We start from the raw sequence: 19,362 nt of genomic DNA, 5'->3' as shown, positions 1-19,362 counted from the left end.
GGCAGCTGGCAGGAGTGACCCTAAGCACCAAGAGCGTATAGATTCTAACAAGCACATGCTAACTAGAACTCGGCTGCCCAGGCTGGATAGGCATGCCCCAGACGAAGGAGGGCTCCACCCAGTAATGTTCCTGGAGCCAGGGGCTGCAGCAGGTTTTCCCACTCCTGCAAGTATTCCCAGACAGTACTACCAACGCAAATCCTGGCACAGTTGAATCCAGAACCCACTGACCTTTGCCTGTGAAGCAGGTGGCCTGAAGGAGAGACAGATGCAGTAGAGGCTGGCAGTGCTTGGCCCCTGGCTGCTACAGGTGCTGGCTGCTGAGGCTCCCTTCCTGTGGCCAATGGGCACCAACTTGCTCTGCTCCTTCCCCTGGGGACATAGCCACTGACTAACATGGAAGTATGTAAGTACCCACCTGCGAGAACCACGAGTGCCAATCACGTGACTTAGTGACGGACAGGTTATCTCCTGGAGCACAGGCATGCCTCAGCTGGCCCACCTCAGTGCAGGTTGCCCATCTTCCACTGCATCCTCTGCCTGGGGCAGCTCCAGTCAGCACCTCGGTTTTCTAACTTGTGATGTCCACCCTTAGGCCAGTGTCATAGGGTACCATGCCTCCACCCTACCCAGGACCCAGTTGCTGAGCTCAGAGCCTGGAGTCTGTGGTGGCTGCAGCCTCTACACTTGCGTGAACACACAGAAGACCTCGAACCAAAAGACTAGCCAAGACCCACAAGAAGGTTGGAATTGCTTTTATTGAGGGGCGGACACTGCAGGGCCCCGCCCATGGTCAGGTTAGTGTTCTGCCTGGTGCCCCTACTGCCGCCAGCCCAAGGTTAGTGGGACATGCAAAGCTCATCAGAGGGTGGAGGTGGGGTGGGAGCCACCATGGCCGGGGGAGGCCAGACTGGAGGGGTGCTTTCAGCAGTCCCTGGGCCATGGAGGGGTAGGAGCTCCCTGGCAGCGAAGTGAGCAGTAGCATCCATGGAAGGGTTCCACAGGCTTGAGGGGCCACTGGGCCCATGGAGAAGGAGAGATCTGAGACACCCCCCCAAGCCCTACCCAACCAGATGTCCATCTCCCACCCTGGGTCTGGGTCCTTAGGGCCGGAGCACAAGGAAGGACACAGAAGGCACTTACAAGGGGAGCTGAGGCTGAAGGCTGAAGCCAGAGGCTGGGGTCTTGGGAGAGTGTCAGGGGCAGTAAGCCATGAAGCTGAGCTCCAACAACTACAGGAGCTGGGCAGGAGGCTGGGTCAGGCCCGGGCCTCATCTTCCCATGGGGAAGGGGCTTCTCTGGGCAGGCTGGAAAAGATGGTTGGCCCGGGACCCTACCCTTGCCAGCAAGACTGAGCAGGCCATTCAGGGAAACACTATGGGAAGAAGCCAGCCCAGGCCCCAAGAGGACTGAGGACTGAGAACTGTCTGATGGGACTGACCCCAGCTGCCCTCAGTGGCCATCCAATGGGATTGGCTTGAGGAACTGAGGCCTTTCCCAGATAGAACCCTCTTAGGGGAATCAGGGGCAGTAGGCTGGGTACCCAGCTCTGGACCCTCCAAGGCACCTGGCTATGGTGAGTAGCAAGTAGAAGGGAGTGGGGAATCTGAAGGAAGTGAGGTGGTCAGTGGAGCTGGGCCAACCCCATTAAGACACAGGCTATCTAGACAATAGATATAGATATGTAGATATAGATATATATTAATGTGTTAGTCTGGTCTTTTTGGTTAAACTTTAGGCACCGCTTGGGAGGAAGACACCTTTACACTTTAGAGAAAGACCCCAGCGCCATGGTGGGGAGCCTGGCCACATGCAGAGCGGGAAGACAGGGTGCAGGTAGGGGGTCAGGCCACCGCAGATTCAGGGCCCCCCAGGGAGGCTGAGGGTCCTGAGGCATAACGACGGCCATAACCCGAGGAAGAGTAGGAGGAAGAAGAGAAGGTCATGGAGAAGCCAGAGCCAGTGGCGTCAAAGCTGCCACGCCGAGATCCGGCCCGGGAGCCGGTGCGTGAGCCAGTGCGTGAGCCAGTGGTGGAACCCGAGCCACTGACACTGTAAGGGCTATAGTATCCCTTGCTGGACTGGGCAGAAGCCTCTAGCAGCCGTAGCCCGGTGCCCTCCTCCACCATGCTGCGGTCCAGCGCATCCTTGTAGGAGATCTTGAGCTTGGTCTTGGGACATGTGAGGTATTTGGAATAGGCGCTGACATCACGCAGCTTCTGGGCTGTGCGGGCATCCACAGTGCCACGCTGCAGAGCCTCATCAAGGGTCACACGGCCAGGCGTGTCAGGCTCTATCAGGCCACCAGTCAGGTACTGCACCTCCAGGAAGCGCTGGCCCGCCTCATAGTACAGCCAGCCCTTCTTCAGGGCCTGGGCAGCCGACATCTTGGTTTTGGTGCGTGGGTCCTCAAACCCACAGAAGGCCTTCTGGGCCAGGTTGATGCGGTCTACCATGATCTTGTCCACCAGCCCCTTGTTGACAGCCTCGGTGACTGGGAAGCGCTCGCCAGTGCTGGGGTCAATGATACCCCCGGTGCAGGCCTGTGCCTCCAGCAGCCGCTGCCCCGTGATGTTGTCCACCAGGTTGCGGTGCATGGCCTCTGTGATGGACACCTTCTCTAGCGTCTCTGTGTCCAGGATGCCAGCCACTGGGCCTGTCTCCTCAGTGGGGTCAGACCATGAGGTCAGCTGGGTCCTGGAGACAGCAGGGCTGATGGGGTAAGAGGAAGAAGACCCCACCGAGGAGGAACGGGAGCGGAAGCCGCCAGCATTGCCAGACAGCATGTCAGCAAACTCGGTGATGGAAAGCGTGCCGGCACGGTACTGATCCAGTGCCGAGCGGTCAATGAGGTTCTTGGTGATGGCATCGTCGATGTCATACTGGCGGCCTGAGCGGCGGTCGATGATCATGGACTTGACCACGCCGTCCGAGGAGGAGATGGTGATCTCCTCCCACTCGCACTCCTGCTCCGACAGCTCCAGGTACGTCTGGTGGTCAATGAGGCCCTTGCGGTAGGCCTCGTACACGGACATTTCCTTGCCTGTCTCCGGGTCCACAATGACCACTCGGCGCTTACGCACCGATGACTTGGAGGATGTCTTCCGCTCCCGCTTCTTCTCTTTCAGTGGCAGGAGGCACAAGCCAGTCTGGGGGTCAGTGACACAGCGCTCCATCAACTGCAGGTAGGTGAGGTTCTCTTCGGTGTTGGGGTCAAAGAAGCCCTTGGTGTCATCTGAGGGGTCAGTCAGGATTTCGTTCATCTCTTCATCGAAAAGGCCACGCTTATAGGCCACCTCCACAGGGAGCCGGTGGCTCTCCTCAGGGTCGATGATGCCACCTGTGGCGATCTGAGCCTCCAGCAGGCGGATACCATGGTCCTTCAGGATTAGGCCCTTCTTCATGGCCTGGAAGAGGGAAATGAGCTTCCCTGAGTAGGGATCCTTATAGCCAGTGACGGCACGCTCAGCTGACAGCAGCTTGTCCTTGAACTCAGGGCCCACAATACCCATCCGCACAGCCTCCTCCACAGTCAGTTTGAGCCCTTTAATGGGATCGATGACATAGCCAGTGGCTGCCTGGGCTTCTAGGAGCTCAAAGGCTGTACCAGGGCGGATGATGCCCTTCTTCATGGCCTGGTACACTGAGAGCCGCTCCTTGGTGGCATCAACAAAGACACCAGCGATGCAACTGGTGCCCTCAAGGAACTTCTGCAGGTTCTTAGTGACTTCCTCAACGGAGGTCAGGCCCTCCTGCAGCTGCAGCGCCGTGGCCTCGTCCAGGACCTGTGAGCGCACTAGTTCCTCCACAGTGATCTGCTTGCGCAGGCCACGGAAAGTCAGTTTGCGGGTGTCCGAGAGTGGCAGGAGCATCTGGCCACTCTTCTCATCACGGCGGCACCGCTTGAGCAGCTGAGTATAGCTGAGACGCTCGTCAGTGGAGGGGTCCACATAACTGCGCACCTCACTGGGCTCTGAAAGCTGGTCATGAGTGTCCTTGTTGAGGTAGCCCCGCTGGTAGGCCACCTCCAGAGGGAGGTGGAAGCCCAGGCGGGGATCCACAATGCCCCCTGTGGCCAGCTGGGCATCCAGCAGCCGAAGGGCCTCCTCAGCAGGAATTAGCTCCTTCTTCATGGCCTGGAAGAGAGAAATGGTCTGCTCGGTGTAGGGGTCTCGATAGCCAGTAACAGCCCGTTCTGCAGAGAGCAGCCGGTCATGCAGCTCAGGACCCACCAGGCCCTTCCTCACAGCCTCATCCACAGTCAGTCGTTCACCCTTCACCGGGTCCAGCAGGAAGCCTGTGGCTGCCTGTGCCTCCAGCAACAAGCGGGCCACCTCAGCATTCAGAAGCCCCTTCTTGAGGGCTTGGTAGATAGTCAGTGTCTGCCTGGAGCCAGGCAGGTAGACACCAGCCACTGAACCTGTGCCATAAAGGTAGCGCCAGGCAGACTCCATCTCCAAAACCTCACGGAGGTTCTTGGTGCCCTCCCGGAGCAGGTTGTACATCTCCAGGGAGATGATCCGGGCCTCGTACAGGTCCTCGGCAGTGAGGCGGCGGCGCACGTAGTCGTAGGAGGCCACGTTCTGCTGGCGGATGATCTCCGTCTTCTCAATGATCTCGATGATGATGATGATCATGCGTTCCTTTGTCACACGGCCAGCCTGGAAGTCAGCCATGAGGCGGGACCGCTGGTCCTCAGGGATCAAGTTTGACTGCATCACCTCCCAGAGGGACATGGTGGAGCCTCCGTGGCTGCCACCACCAGGGATCTCGATCTGCGTCTCCTCAAATGCCTTCCGGGTCTCCTCCTCAGTATACACCTGTGTCGTCGCCACCACCTCTGCCTTTTCCTCCTCCTCTGCTCCTTTTAGCGGCAGGAGGCGCAGACCCGTCTCAGGGTCCTCCACACAGCGCCGCAACAGCTCAAGGTAGGTGAGGTTCTCGTGCGTGTTGGGGTCAAAGAAGCCCTTGGTGTCATCGCTTGGATCTGCCAGGACACGGCTCATCTCCTCATCAAAGTAGCCACGCTGGTAGGCCACATCCACGGGAAGGCGGTGGCTATGTACAGGGTCAATGATGCCACCTGTGGCGATCTGGGCCTCCAGCAGGCGGATGGCATGCTCCCTGAGAACCAGGCCTTTCTTCATGGCCTGGAAGAGCGAGACGGTGGTACCTGAGTAGGGGTCCTTATAGCCAGTGACTGCCTTTTCAGCTGACAACAGCTTCTCATGGAGCTCAGGACCTACCACTCCTGCCTTCACGGCCTCATGGACGTACAGGCGTTGATTACGCACAGGGTCCACCAGAAAACCAGTGGCAGCCTGAGCTTCCAGAAGGAGTGTGGCTGTGCTGGGTCTGAGCAGGCCCCGGCGCATGGCCTCATAAATGGTCACTTTCTCCTTGGAGTCCTCCAGGTAGATGCCAGCCAGGCAGCCACTCCCCTGCAGCAGCGTCCGCACCGAGGCCACCTCGGAGAGATCCTTGACTGATGTCTTTCCATCCCTGAGCTGATCAAACTGGGCTCTGCTGAGGATTTTAGCATCTAGGAGCTCACTGGCAGGCACAGGGGCACGGAGGCCACTGAAGGACAGCCGCTCCTGCCGTTTGGTCTCCACTTCCTCCACAATAGTGATGAGGATCTTGATGACCTTCTCCACAGTGACTTTACCAGTTCGGAACTGCCTCAGCAGCTCTTGCCGCTGCTCCTCTGTGAAATACTCAGAGCTGATGAGCTCCCACACAGTCATTGTCCTGCCCTTAAAGCCACCCACGGGGACCTCAACTGTGGCCTGCTCAAAGGTCTCACGGGCCTGCAGCTCAGAGTAGACCTCCTCCTGCCGGGCCCTGGCAGCCTGCTCTGAGAGTGGCAGCAGATGTAACCCGGTCAGCTGGTCAGGCCGGCACTGCTGCTGGAGCTGGCTATAGGTGACTGGTGCCCGTGTGCTGGGGTCGAGGTAGGCTCTAGCATCGTCCTTGGGGGCTGACAAGGCCCTACTAGTCTCTTTGTCCAGATAGCCCCGGGCACAGGCAACGTCCAATGGCACACGATGGCTCTTGCTAGGGTCCACAATGCCACCAGTGGACACCTGGGCATCTAGCAGGCGCAGGCCCTGCTCTCGAGGAATGAGACCCTTCTTCAGGGCCTGGAACAAGGAGACGCTTTGTCCTGAGTACGGGTCCCTGTAGCCTGTTACAGCTTTCTCAGCTGACAGGAGCTTCTCGTGCAGCTCAGGGCCCACCAGACCAGCACACACAGCCTCGTCCACAGTCAGTCGGGCACTAGTGGTGGGATCAATGATGTGTCCAGTACCAGCCTGGGCCTCCAGCAGGGCCACAGCCACGTCTGGTTGGAGCAGGTCTTTCTTCAAAGCCTCATAGATGCTCAACCTCTGACATGCTTCCTCCAGCCACACACCTGCAATGACGTTGGCACCCCTCAGAGACCGTCGCACACTGTCTGCCTCAGCCACCTCCTGCACAGAGCACTCACCCCGCTGCAACTTCTGGTAGAGGTCATGGTTGATGACCCCACTCTCCAGAAGCTCAACAGCAGGCACGAGGGCACGAAGGCCCTCAAAGCAGAGCTGGCCCTTGCGCTCATGCTCCTCCACCACGGTGATAACGATCTTAATGATCTTCTCCACTGTGATTCGGCCTGTACGGAACTGCCGTAGCAGGTCCCGCCGCTGCTCTGCTGTGAAGTACTCTGAGTTGATGATCTCCCAGATGGTCACAGTCTTGCCCTGGAACTTGCCAAATGGTGCAGACACAGTAGCCTTCTCAAAGACATCACGGGCTTCCGAGTCAGTGTAGACCAGCTCACCACCTCTGGCTGCCTTGTCTGTGAGCGGCAGGAGGCGCAGGCCCGTCTCAGGGTCCTCCACACAGCGCTCCAGCAGCTGCAGGTAGGTGAGGTTCTCGTGCGTGTTGGGGTCAAAGAAACCCTTGGTGTCATCACTTGGGTCGGCCAACACATGGTTCATTTCCTCATCAAAGTACCCACGTTGGTAGGCCACATCCACGGGCACACGGTGACTATGCACAGGGTCGATGATGCCGCCCGTGGCGATCTGCGCCTCTAGCAGGCGAATGCCGTGGTCCCGGACGATGAGGTCCTTCTTCATGGCCTGGAAGAGCGAGATCTGCTCCCCAGTGTAGGGGTCCTTATAGCCAGTGACGGCACGCTCGGCCGCCAGCAATTTGTGGTGCAGCTCAGGGCCCACAACGCCCTCCTTCACCGCTTCATTGACAGTCAGCCGCCGGTTCCGCACAGGGTCCAGCAGGAAGCCGGAAGCTGCCTGGGCCTCCAGCAAGATGACAGCTGTGCCAGGGCTCAGCAGCTGTCTCTGAAGGGCTGTGTAGATACTCAGCTTCTCATTGGTGGGCTTCAATAGAAGCCCTGCAATGCTACTGTGGCCTTTCAGATACTGACGCACATCTTCCCGCCGTGTGAGTTCAGCCACTGTCGTGTGGCCCTGTGCCAGCCGCTGCAGTTCCTCTGTACTTAGGATGCCTGCCTCCTGCAGCCTCTGGGCTGGGACCCTCTGACGTATGCCCTCAAAGGTATGCTCGGGCTCCACCTCTGCAGCTGGGCCATCAGGTGCATCACGCCCGTTAGGCAGGGCCTTTGTGGCAGCAGCCTGAGTGGTGGCAAGCTCCTCTGAGTGTGCCAGTGCAGCCCGGTGCTCTTCCTCCAGGCGCTGCAGCCGCTCCCGCAGCCTCTGGTTCTCCTCAGCCAGTAGCTTCTCTTGCTGTTGCCGCTGCTGTTCCAAACGCTGCAGTTCCTCTTGCTTGCGCCGCACACCCTCTTCTGCCTCATGCTGCCGTCGCCGGGCCTCCTCCATGCTGGCCACCAGTTCCTGCTTCTCCCGCTCCATCTGCTGCTGCCGCCGCTGCTGTTCTTCACGCAGCTGCTGCGCCTTAGCCACCTCATCCTGGAAAAGCTGCTCCAGCTTGGCCTTTTCCTGCTCAATGAAGCGCTCCCGCTGTAGCAGGCTGTCCTTCTCAGAGAGGAAGCTCTGCTGCAGGGCCTGTGTCTCCTGCAGCATCTGCTCCTGCTGCACTGTCTGCATCTGTGGGAGGTAGGGAAGGAGAGCAGCCGTCAAAGAGGGTGGAAACCCTGAAGTACCCAGCACCCCACCCGAGGGAAGATTCCCCCAACCCAGGCCTGCCCGCCTGCGAGGACGGAGGGCGGTACCTCCTCAGACTTGAGCTGTAGCAACTTGGCCTCCTGCTTGAGCTTCTCCTTCTCACGCTCCAGTTCTGCAATGGCCTCCCTCAGGCGCTCAGCATCATGGTCGCTCTGCTGCCGCTGTATCTCCAGCGTCTGCACCAATGTCACCTTCTCCTGGGTGGCGAGTTCAGTACGGTGCAGCTTCTCACCAATCTCCTCCGCCTGCTTCCGGAAGCGCTGGGCATCCTCCTCGGCACGGGCCTGTGCTCTGCTCATCTCGGCCATACGCAGCTTGAGGCGCTCGGCCTCGGCGCTCATCTCCAGCTGTCGCTGCCGCTCAGCCTCCAGTGTCCGCTGGAAACCCTGAGTCTCCTGTGCCAACTGCTGTGCCATTTGCTCTCGGTCCTCCTGCAGCCTCCGGGCCTGCTCCTGTGCAAGCTCCTTCTGCTGCTGCAGCAGCTCAGCCTCGGCCTTGAGCCGTGTGGCCTCCTGGACTGCCTGCATCTTTTCCTTGAGCATCTTCTCAGCCAGAGCCCGCTGCTGTGCCAGGCCCTCCTCAGCCAGCTGCCGCTGCCGCGCTGCCTCCTGAGCGGCCACACTCAGCCGGGCGGCCTCCTCCGCCACCTGTTTCATCTTCTCAGCTTCTTCCTCCAGGAAACGCTGTGTGTTGTCCTTGTCACGCAAGATGAGGGCACGGTTCTCAGCCTCAATGCGTGCTTTCAGCTTGCCCAGCTCTTCCATTTGCACACGCACAGAGAAGAGCTCCTCCTCTACCTGGCTGCGCTGCCGGGCTGCCTCGGTCACCTCGGCTTTTAGCCGCTGCAGCTCCTCGTCCAGGATGCTCTTCTGATGGTCAGTCTCCTCCAGCTTCAGCCTCAGTGTTGTCAGCTCCTGCTCTACCTGGGCCTTTTGCCGCAACGTTTGCTCGGCGAACTTCTTGTGTTTTTCCATCTCTGCATCAGCGGCTTGCTTCTGCTTCAATGCAGCCTGCTCAGCTTGCGCCCGTCGTGCTGCCTCCTGCTCGGCATCCTTGCGCAGCTTCTCGGCGGCAGCCTGTGCCTGAGCCCTGGCCTGTGCCTGCTCCTCCGCAGACTGCTTCAGCCGCTCAGCCTCTTCCACTTGGCGCCGAGACTGTGCCGCCTCACGCTCAGCCTGCTCCCGAGCCTCCTCGGCCTCCTCGGCAGCCCGCCGCGCTGCCTCTGCCTCACCGCGCAAGCGCTCTAGCATGCTCTGCTCCTGCTGCAGTGTCTGCTGCAGCTCCTCCTCCCGCTGCTGCACCGCGAAGGCATGTGCCTTCTCCTCCGCCTGCAGCCGCTTCTGGGCAGCCTCCTGTGCCAGCTGCAGCTGCCGTGCCGACTCCTGCTCGGCTCGCTCCCGCAGGCGCCGTGCCTCCTCTACTTTGGCCTTGAGCCTCTCAACCTCCTCCAGTGCAGCCTTGCGCTGCCTTGCGGCTTCCTCCTCAGCTGCCAGGCTCTTCTGCACGCGTTCCTCAGCCTCGCGGCGCCGCTGCTCCTCCTCAGCCGCAAGCTGCCGCTGCCGCGCCGCCTCAAGCTCAGCCTGCTCCTTGCTGCGCAGGGTGTCCTCGGCATCGCTACGAATGCGCCCCAGCTCCAGCTCCAGCTCCGCCTTGCCGGCCGCAGCCTTCTCAAAGCTCACCTTCAGCGCCATGATCTCTTCCTCCACCTGGCGCCGCTGCCGCAGTGTGTCTTCCACCAGCCCCTTCTGCCGCTCCAGCTCAGTCTCCGATGCCTTGCGGAGCTGAGCCAAGCGCTCCTCGATGTCAGCCTTGTGCAAAGCAGCCTGCTCCTCAAGCCGCCGCCGCTGGAAGGCCTCGTCCTCAGCCAGCCGCCGCAGGCGCTCATTCTCCGCCTCCTTCTCTTTGAGGGCGATCTCCGCCTCAGTCTTGAGCCTTGTGGCCTCACTGATGGCAGCCAGCTTCTCAGTGAGCACCCGTTCCGCCTCAGCCCGCTGGCGGGCCGCATCCTCCTCGGCCAGCTGCCGCTGCCGCTTGGCCTCCTCAGCCAGGGCACGCAGACGGGCAGCTTCCTCAGCCAGCTCACGAAAACGGCCCGCCTCAGCCTCCAGCCTCTGCTTGGACTTCTCGCTGGTGGAGCGAGACTCTTCCTCAGCTCGCGCCTTGCTGGCCAGCAGCACCTCCATCTCGGCCCGCACCTTGGCCAACTCCGCCTCCAGTTCCTGGCGCTTCTGCGTGGCTGCAGTGGCCTCACGCTGTAGCCGGGCCAGCTCCTCCTCCAGCAGCTGTCGCTGCTGTTCCCCCTGCTCTGTCTCGGCCCGCAGGCGGATCAGCTCCTGCTCTGCTGCCAGGCGCTGCTGTGCAGTGCCTTCCGCCAGCTGCCGCTGCCTCTCGAGCTCCTGCTCGGCCAGCTCTCGCTGCCGCACAGCCTGCTCCTCGGCCTTGCCGCGGCGCCGGGCCTCGCGCTCGGCCTCTTCCTTCTGTTTCTCGGCCTCGGCCTGAGCCAGGCTCTTCTGCTGTGCCACCTCTTCTGCCTGCAGCCGCAGGCGCAGCGCCTCGTTGGCCTTTAGCTGCCAGCGCTCCAGCTCTCGCTCGGCCTCCTCCCGAGCACGCTCCGCCTCGGCTTGCTGCTGCGCCCGCCGCTCGGCCTCCTCTCGCAGCTGGGCCACGGCCACATGTTCCTCCTGCAGGGTGCGCTCCAACTGGGCGGTCTTCTCCGCGAAGGAGGCACGCTTGCTCTGCAGCTCTACCTCTGCACTGCGCTGAGCTGTCTCCAGAGCCACCTGCACTTGGCGCGCCCGCTCAGCCTCAGCCTGTCGCAGCCGCCGTTCAGCCTCCTCGGCTTGCAGCTTCAGCTCCTCCAGAGCCTGTAGGGCCCGCTGCTTCTCACGAGCCGCCTCAGCCTCGGCCTTCACGCGCAGGGCCAGCTCTGCTTCAGCCTGCCGTTTGCGCTGGCTCTCGTCCTGCACCTGCCTCCGCAAGCGCTCAGCTTCCTCCTGAGCCTGCCGCTTCTGTGCTTCCGCCTCCTCAGCCCGGGCTCGGAGAGCCTGCAGCTCGCCCTCAGCCCCACCACGCTGACGCTCAGTGGTCTCCAGCTGCAGCCGCACCACACGGATCTCCTCTTCGATGCGCAGCCGGCTGCGCTCGGCTGCCTCCACCTGCTGGGCCTTGGCCTGGATCTCTGCCTCGGAGCTCTGCCGCAGTTGCTGCAGCTCCTCCTGAATGCTGCGCTTCTGCTGCTGTGCATCCACTGCTGCTTCCTCACGACGCGCCACCTCCTCCTGCATACGTCGCTGCAGCTCCTGTGCCTCTAGCTCTGCCTGTGCCTTGGCCTGGGCATGCGCCTCAGCTAGCTGCCGCTGCTTCTCAAGCGCAGCTTCCACCTCAGCCAGTCGTTCCCGCTCCTCTGCCCGCTGTTGCTCAGCCAGCCTCTGCGGCCACGGCAGAGAGAGGAAGAGAACCAGAGACAGTGTGAGCATGGGGCAGGTGCCAAGTGCTCACATGACATGGTACCACCACAGTTCACTTGGACGGCACAGTTTGGGGGACAAGGGAGAACAGAGGTCCCAGCCCGGCCAAGGAGCGTGCACCCGCCCAGGGCAGCGAGCAGAGCCAGACCCAGTGTGCTCACCAGCCTGGGGAAGGAGGCCCAGACATCCTCCCCTCTTCCCACAGACAGGCAGTGGAGACGATAGACCAGGAGGAAGAGAGCACAAAGCAGGAGGCTTGTAGGCCCTGACCACCACCATCCTGCCTGGGTTCTGTAGACCCCACATGGCCCAGTCCCCGACGAGGAACCCCTCTTCTCCCACAGGGGGCTGTTCCCAAAGCCCAGTGGGGTGGGGCAAGGTGAGACAGCCAGAGTGGTGATAGCAGTGGAGACCCCAGCCAACTCAGAAGGTCTCTCAAGCTGGCAATCCCTAGCAGAAAGGAGGCAGGGTGGCAGACGAACCAGTAACATGACCAAGGAGGCAGAGAGGAACTAGACAGGTGGCATCTTGCCTGGCAGAGGTATCCCGGAATGTCTCTCTGTAGCCCCTGTAACCCAACATCCCAATTCTTCCCAGAGCAAGAGGCCAAGTGACACCAACATAGAATCCCCAGGAGGAACACATGTGAGAGCCAGGGGGACGCAGGTATGGACGCTCGCCAACAGGACAGGGGGCACCAGCCACCATGGGGAGAGCAGTGCAGTGCCAGGTCAAGGTGGGGGCCACAGCATTGTGCAGACAGCTCGGGCAGCCGTGCTGGGGGGCAGCACCAGGCAGGAGGAAGTGGGGTGAATCACAACAAGTGGTCTCACACAGGTTCCTAGGAGCTGCATTTGGGGTGGGGTGGGAGGAGCTCCCTCACCCAGCCCACATGGCCCAGCCATACCTCCTCCTCCTCCATGCGGCGCAGCGTCTCGCTGATGAACTTGATGTACTGACTGGTGAGCGTGGTCAGCTCACTGTAGCGTGTACGCAGGTCCACGTACTAGTGGGGGAAAGGAAGCTGGTCAGTCCTTCCATAAGCTGAAGCCCAGTGTGGCCCACCCAGCCCCACATCTTCTTTAGGATTGGCCCAGTCTCACCCTACCTCCTGGATGACACTCTCCGACCCAGACTGGACCTTGGGCTTCTTAGCTGGGGAGGCCACGGGCTCCAGCTGCGCCTTGTAAGTGACCAGCTGGAGCTCATAATCCTGTGGGCAAACTCTCGTTAGCTACTGGCTCCACCCTCTGCATGCCCAGGCCTGCCCCAGGCTCACTTACAGGCTTTTCCTGGCCCAATCCCAGACTCCAATGCCACCACACTGGGCAAGTGTGCCTAGGTTATTGTGTTGGCAGCAGGGAAGCCTCACCTTGATGGCATTGATGTACTGCTTGGCAAACCTCTGGCACTCCTCAACCTTCTCACCATGGCGCTCGATCTCCTCCAGTAGAGCCTGAGAGGGGAGAGTGGTCAGCACAGGACTACAGGGCCACACCATGACACCTGCCCTACCTACCCCAGGCCTACCTTCTCTTCCCGCAGTTGCTCCCGCGCAGCCTGGCTGTTGGCCATGGGCACAGCCTGGATCTTCTCCTGCCGCTGCTTGGCATCCTGGAGCCAGGCACTCAGTGGGTCTGCGCTTTCACGGTAGTAGCGCAATTGGCGGCCCAGCTGATCGAGCTCACGCTGCCGCAAGTCGGCCTGGGCCAGCACGGCTTGCCAGCGCTCCAGCAGCTGGGTGATGCGCTCTCGCCAGCGGTCGACTTCCACATCCCTCTCTCCATGTCGCTGTTGCAGCCGCTCACCCACCTCCTGCGCACCCCGCAGCTCATCTCTCAGAGTGTCGAACACAGACTGCTGAGCCTCTGCCTGGGCCCGCAGCTTCTGTTGGGTGCAGTAAGGTGGGTGCCATTTCAGTAGGGGCCCCTACTGCCCGCAGCCCTCGGTGAGGCACAAGCCCCGTTACAGTACCTTCAGTGAAGCCTTGGTGGCCTCGAGCTCTGGGAGGGTGGCCGGCACAGTCTGGGCTTCTTTGAGATGGTCTTCATGGGCCTTCAGTACTTCCTCAGCCCCCTGAGTGCTACGGATCACCAGGCTGATGGTCTTGAGCCTGTGGGGGAGAGCAAAGCTTAGGGCCAGGGTGCATGGGAGCTCAAGCAGCAGCCCTTGGTCACGAAACTAGAGCCACTGAGTGACTCATACCAAGTCCAGACCCGCCCTGGCCAGAATCGCAATGGGCAGCTGGCCCCCATGATCACAGGAGTCAGGTGGAATGTCAGACTTGAAAAGGTGGTCAGAGCCTCTTGGGGTGCTTAGGCTCTGGCTTGAAGACTTGGAAGGAGCATGCTCCAAGCAGGAACAACTACCCCAAAGCCCTGGGGCAGAGTGGAGCTCTCAGAGTTCCAGGTCAAGACCAACCAAGCAAACCCCAGGCAGAAGGACACCATGTGCCCGACAGTGGTGCTTCTCTCAAATGGTGAGTGGCATTTGTGAACAAAGAGGTGGATATACTATTTGTGACAAATAGAAAAATGCCAGAAATAAATGCTAGGGGTCTTGGAGCCAACACCAAGTCAGGAATGGCTCAACAACTCAGGGAGACTCTTCAATATGCTCTGAAAATCAGCTCTCTGACTACAATAAAACCAGCACAACTTTGCCCCTCAAATCACTGAAGCTGGGCACGGGCAGAAAGGATTGTGCCCTGGAAGAGACCTCATACCACCAACACTCAGGTGAGGGAAGAGTCTAGGTGGGGGGAAGCCTGGAGAGCCTCTTCTGACCCCGTCCCTCCATGATCTCACTCACCGCTGCCCCCCTGCCTGCTCTTTGCAGGTCTTTGTCATTCCCCCACCCAGAAGCTCCTCTAAGGCTCTCTGAACCTACTGGGCTGGTTACTGCCTCCTGACATCCCTGCCATATCTGTGCTCCCTTCTGCCCACAGCCACCTTCTGCTCCAACCCATGCTCTTCCCTGGCTCCTCACTGGGATGGCTGTCTGCTGGGACCCTCAAGTCCATGGCTCCTAAGTCTTGGCTCGCAGAGAGCAGCACCCACGTCTCCCTACTTACCACACCTCACATTCCCATCATTTGGATGCTCTCCAGACATGACCTTCCAAACACACCAGCTTAGAGATGCCCATAGGTCCGAGCCTATTCTCTCTTGGCCAGATCACTCAACAGCCCCCAACTCCCTCAGCAACCCTCCTCAGCTCAGAACGTGCCGAAGATCAATCCCTTCTCCATAGCCTGGCCTACACAGGCCCTTACCCTGCACAGAGGCACTCACTTCTCCAGGTAGATGGCAGACAAGCTGCGGACTTGCTCCAGCTTGCCCAGGGTCAGTTCCAGCTCCGAGCGAAGAGTGGGAGCAGCAAGTGACGGTTCAGGAAGGGCCAGGACCTTCTCAGCCTCTGTAGAAAGCCGGGCAACGCCCTTGCCCAGTCCCTCCACCTCAGCTTGCGCTTTCTGAAGAGAGACCAAGCAGGAACACACTGAGTACCAGTGCCCAACATCCAGCAGCCCTTGAAGAAGAGGGGGGTGAGGGTGCATGGAGGACTGAGATGGGAACGGGGATGGCGCCTGCCTGCTGCTCAGCAATGCGCTGGGCGCACTCCCGCGCAGGCTCTTTGTCCAGTGGCAGACGCAGACGGTGCACAGTGCGAGTCTCACAGGCCTCCAGCTGAAGCCGGATGTCTTTGAGTTCTGAGATGCAGCGCTGACAACGAGACTCTTCCTGCTCACCTACAGGAATAGCCCAGTCATTCAGCTGTTTGCCTACAGCATGCTCACCTGCCACCCCACCAGACCCTGCCTGCCCCATACCCTGCTCCAGGCTTTGCAGAAGCTGCTGGTAGTGGCGGCTACAGGATCCGTACTCGCGCTCTGCTGCCAAGCGGTCCTCTGGCCCAAAGCCACCAGCATCCTGGCTATCGCGGAGGAAGGCCTGGTAGTGCAGCTCCAGGTTGCGCAGGGCCTGACGCTGCTCCTCCGGCTTCAGAGTCCGGAACTGGGGGTGGCATACAGACCTCAGACTGGGCCAGGCCATCTGGTGGCCACAAAACATCACCTTCCCTCCTTCCCCAGTGCCTATGGCAAGCAGCACACAGTCTTACCGTGACCAGGGACCAGGAGCGGATTAGCTGCACGTCACGGGTGAGGCTCTGCCAAGCCAAAAGACTCTTCATGTCCACATGCAGCTGGTGCCACAGAGCAACCAAGGCCTGGTGCTGGGCCTCCAGCCTGGTATGTAAAAGCCACAGTCAGGGTGTCTAAAGCACTCCCCACTGTCTGCAGATCCCTTCCAACCATGAATCCCTTGAGCCATCTACCTGGTGACGGCTTCCTGGGCTTCCTGGTTGGGCGGTGGCACAAGAAAGCACACAGAAGGCACGGCGGCCTCACTGCCGGAGCTGCTGAGCACCTTCCAGTTGGATGGCTGTGCACGACCCACCAGCTGGCACTGGTCACCCTTGTGCACGGTCACCTGAGATAGCCAGAGCAGGTGTTGATGTGGCCATGCCTATACCCTTACCTAGCCAGCCCCCACCTGCTTGAGTGCAGCCTGGCTCAGCCCTTACCTCCACCTGCTTGTAGTCACACACAGCCTGCAGGGGCACATGGCCTCGAACAGGGTGGGTGGGGTTACGGGGCTTTAACTGCACAATGGCCTTGGCTCGCTTGGCCAGGCCTGAGAGGTGTCCCTTGTACTCGTTGAGCTGCTCCTTCTCGTCCTGTGAGGGGAGAGGCTCAGGGCTAGCTCATCCAGGTGTCCAGTGATGCCCGGCCCAGCCAGCAGCAGCACCCCTAGCTCCCAGGACAGGTGGGGGGTCCTAACTAATAGTGGGAGTGGAAGGGCACTTGAAGGCAGGTGTGACTGGGACAGGGCACAGGGCTCTACCACAAGGAGGGCTCACCTTCCTATCCACCCCACAGCCTCTAGAGAAGGGGTTAGGGCACCTATCTCTCCCCTAACTACAGAAGACTGTCCTCCTCCACTTGGCACAGGGCCAGTCCCCACCAAGGACTGTGGAAGGCAAGGTGGTCAAAGTCCACCCTGGGGCACCAGCCTCTCCAGCAGGTGCTATAGCTGAGGAACCTGCCTTTGCCAACCACAGACCCAACTTCCTCTCCCTTAGTGACTTCTGCAACCCTCCTGGGTGCCCCTTAGTTCTGCCCCAGGGCATATTAACATCACATCTAGCTGCCAATCTGCCCCTAGAGTGCTGGAGTCTGTGCCTTCTATAGACTTTAGGAAGGAAGCCAATGCCCGTCCACAACCAAAGGGCTGGTAACTCCAGCTGACTCAGGCAGGCTCCAAGGTTGGGGATCATGCCAGCCAAGGACCTGCTGTCAGCCTGTTTGCCACTTATCCCAATGTGCCTTCCTAGCCCCTGCTGGCCCTCCGTCCCACCCACTGGCACCAGCCCACCCCATGCTCTAGCCAGTCTGCCCCCACGCTCCTGCTCACGTTTGCCTCACCTGGGCATCCTGCAGCAGGTCCTCAAGCCGGGTGACAGTGATAGAGCGGTCACAGCTGTACTTCCTGCGCAGCGTCTCCTGCAGCTTCTGCAAATGTTCCTCCGCCTCCCGGACATCTGAGAAGAACTGGGGAATGGGAGGGGGGCGTGGTTACACAGGGCTGACTAGGCTGGACGTCTAGGCTAGTGCCCCAGGAGAGGTCTGAGGGTGTGGTGGAGCCCCAACACACAGAGTACTGGGAAGGCCCAGTGCCTGGCGATCAGGGCCACACATCTGCCAGGCCCACTGGGGGTTCTTCCAGGGTGCTTTAGCTGAGTACAGGGGAGGAGAGGCCTCAGCCCTCACCTGGAAGTAGGCTGTGTTCTCCTTCAGGTGAGCCTCGATGCAGCAACACAGCTGCAGCATCCAACTCCACTGGGTCTGCAAGGCGGCCTGGAAGGACTGCAGGACAGCACCATCCTCAGGTGCCAAGCCCACCCTCAATGGTCCCCGAGGCCTCACCCGTACTGTGGCCCACAGTGGCTCTCCAGGCCTTGCCTCACCTCTACCGTGGGCCGTGCAGGGTGGTCTTCCCGCAGCAGCCGGTCCCCAGTGCTCTGGATCTCCTTGATTCTCCTTTCCTTCAGCTCCAGCTCCCGCATCAGGGCCTGACACGGGGCAGAGAGCTTCAGGAGTGGTGTCATAGAGCTGGCACATGCAACCCAAATACTGTGCCAGTCTCCATGGAACCTGGAGCAGGACCTGACCAGCCACCCAAGGGGCTCCCAAGAGTGGGGGACAATAGAGAAATGGTGGAAAGGGCAGGGGGTCCAGGCTATGAGAGTACTATAATGGGGCAGGCTAGCTCACCGAGTAGCTCTCCTTCTTGGCAGCCATGTTGGTATTGCGGTCACTCCAGTCGAAACCCACCTCCTCCTCCTCTTTCTCATTCAGCCACATCAGCTCCTTGGTGGCAGCTGCCACAAAACCATGCAGGCTCTCCAGGGACCGGAGACGGGCCTTGGAGGAGTTCTGTGGGCAGGCAGGAAACCAGTCAGCAGGCTACTGCCACCCACCTTTCCTACCCCCTCCAGGTCCCAACTCACCAACAGCTTAGCATACTGCAGGTCAAGTCGACCCAGGCAGTCCCGATAGGCACCCCGGGTGGCAGGAGAAAGCTGGCCCTTCAACAAATGAAGAGGAGTGAGACCTATAGTAGCCATGGCTGAGCCCACAACGCACTGAAAATCCCACAGGTGCTGCCCACCTCATCACTCCGTGCCCGCTCAATCTTGGCCCGAAATTCCTCAATGGACTGGTGCAAGCCTCGGTGGCTGCCCAGCTGTGCCTCCACACTGGGCAAGTCCACGCCCCACTCAGCGCTGTCCACCCGGCGCTGATTCTCCTCCACCCAGGCCAACAGGTCCTGCAGGTAGCGTAGAGTGGAGTCCTCTAGCTCTGGGCGCCTCTGTGTGCTTTGCAGAGTCACTTGGGTCACAGTGGTGGTCACTCCAGCCTTTAGCCTCAGGTTATATTCAGTGCGGATGGCTACCAGGCGCTCATGTAGACGATACACCCTGAGGCAGCAGAGCAATCAAAGGGGTGAGACAGGCACCAGGCGTGTAGGCCCAGACTGCTCAAGGTATGATACATACCTCCGGTACATCTGCTCACCCTGCGGGTGCCGCCCATCCTTAAGGGTCTGAACATCATTGAACAGCAGCCGGATCATCCCATCTGCCTTGTCTAGGTCTCGCTCCACTTCCCCAGCCCGCTGTGCCACCTTGCCTGAGGCCAGCAGCCGAATATCCTGGAAGACAGTAATGTGTGACTGGGCCAGGCTGAACCTCCTGCTTACCACTCAGGGTCCTCCAGCAAGGCTGCTTCACATCCACTGCCCTGGTCTGAGAACACGGCTGGCTTGCAGCTTTGGGTTTGTCTTTCCCTTTTCTCCTTGAAAACCTTGAGAGTCTTCCTGGCATGCTTCTGGATAAATCTGTAACAGGTAGCTCTGGAGGACCAGGATCCCATCCACAGGAATCCCACAAGGTCCGAGAACAGAGATCTTCAAAAACATGTCACTGGGGACCCGGGTCCTCACCTTCCATCATCTATCCTACAACTTCTTCCCTCAGCAAGCTCTTGTCCAAACCTACACAGCCCCGTGTATTTTGCCCTCTGGGCCCCACCAATAGCACTCAGCCAGCAGCAGGTCACCCACTCCCCAGTGAGTGAGGATCTTTGGAGAAGAATGCCATGCTGGGATGAGGGAGGGGAAGCA

At 60.2% G+C, this 19,362-nt stretch overlaps 1 protein-coding gene across 22 annotated transcripts in view; it reads right to left on the bottom strand.

The window, feature by feature from the left end:
* Positions 1-740: 740 nt before the first annotated feature.
* Positions 741-19,362, bottom strand: part of Plec (plectin) — a 78,992-nt gene continuing 60,370 nt past the window's right edge. For all 22 annotated transcript variants that reach the window (XM_012948231.2, XM_045143160.1, XM_045143159.1 and 19 more), the window contains 20 exons: positions 18,737-18,891; positions 18,349-18,658; positions 18,188-18,265; positions 17,952-18,113; positions 17,645-17,749; positions 17,448-17,543; positions 17,103-17,228; positions 16,202-16,354; positions 15,953-16,107; positions 15,737-15,863; positions 15,447-15,630; positions 15,208-15,365; positions 14,911-15,089; positions 13,592-13,730; positions 13,148-13,504; positions 12,990-13,073; positions 12,726-12,830; positions 12,525-12,623; positions 8,198-11,578; positions 741-8,072 (listed from right to left, as the gene is read on the bottom strand). In XM_012948231.2, the coding sequence (XP_012803685.2) occupies positions 1,845-8,072; positions 8,198-11,578; positions 12,525-12,623; positions 12,726-12,830; positions 12,990-13,073; positions 13,148-13,504; positions 13,592-13,730; positions 14,911-15,089; positions 15,208-15,365; positions 15,447-15,630; positions 15,737-15,863; positions 15,953-16,107; positions 16,202-16,354; positions 17,103-17,228; positions 17,448-17,543; positions 17,645-17,749; positions 17,952-18,113; positions 18,188-18,265; positions 18,349-18,658; positions 18,737-18,891 (12,381 nt within the window). In that variant the 3' untranslated portion in view covers positions 741-1,844. The remainder of the gene's footprint in view (positions 8,073-8,197; positions 11,579-12,524; positions 12,624-12,725; positions 12,831-12,989; positions 13,074-13,147; positions 13,505-13,591; positions 13,731-14,910; positions 15,090-15,207; positions 15,366-15,446; positions 15,631-15,736; positions 15,864-15,952; positions 16,108-16,201; positions 16,355-17,102; positions 17,229-17,447; positions 17,544-17,644; positions 17,750-17,951; positions 18,114-18,187; positions 18,266-18,348; positions 18,659-18,736; positions 18,892-19,362) is intronic.

The sequence above is a fragment of the Jaculus jaculus genome, chromosome 2 (genome assembly GCF_020740685.1).
Source record: "Jaculus jaculus isolate mJacJac1 chromosome 2, mJacJac1.mat.Y.cur, whole genome shotgun sequence".
NCBI classification, from domain to species: Eukaryota; Metazoa; Chordata; class Mammalia; order Rodentia; family Dipodidae; genus Jaculus; species Jaculus jaculus.
The sequence above is the reverse complement of the archived record's forward strand: the minus strand, read 5'-3'. Positions and strand labels throughout refer to the sequence as shown.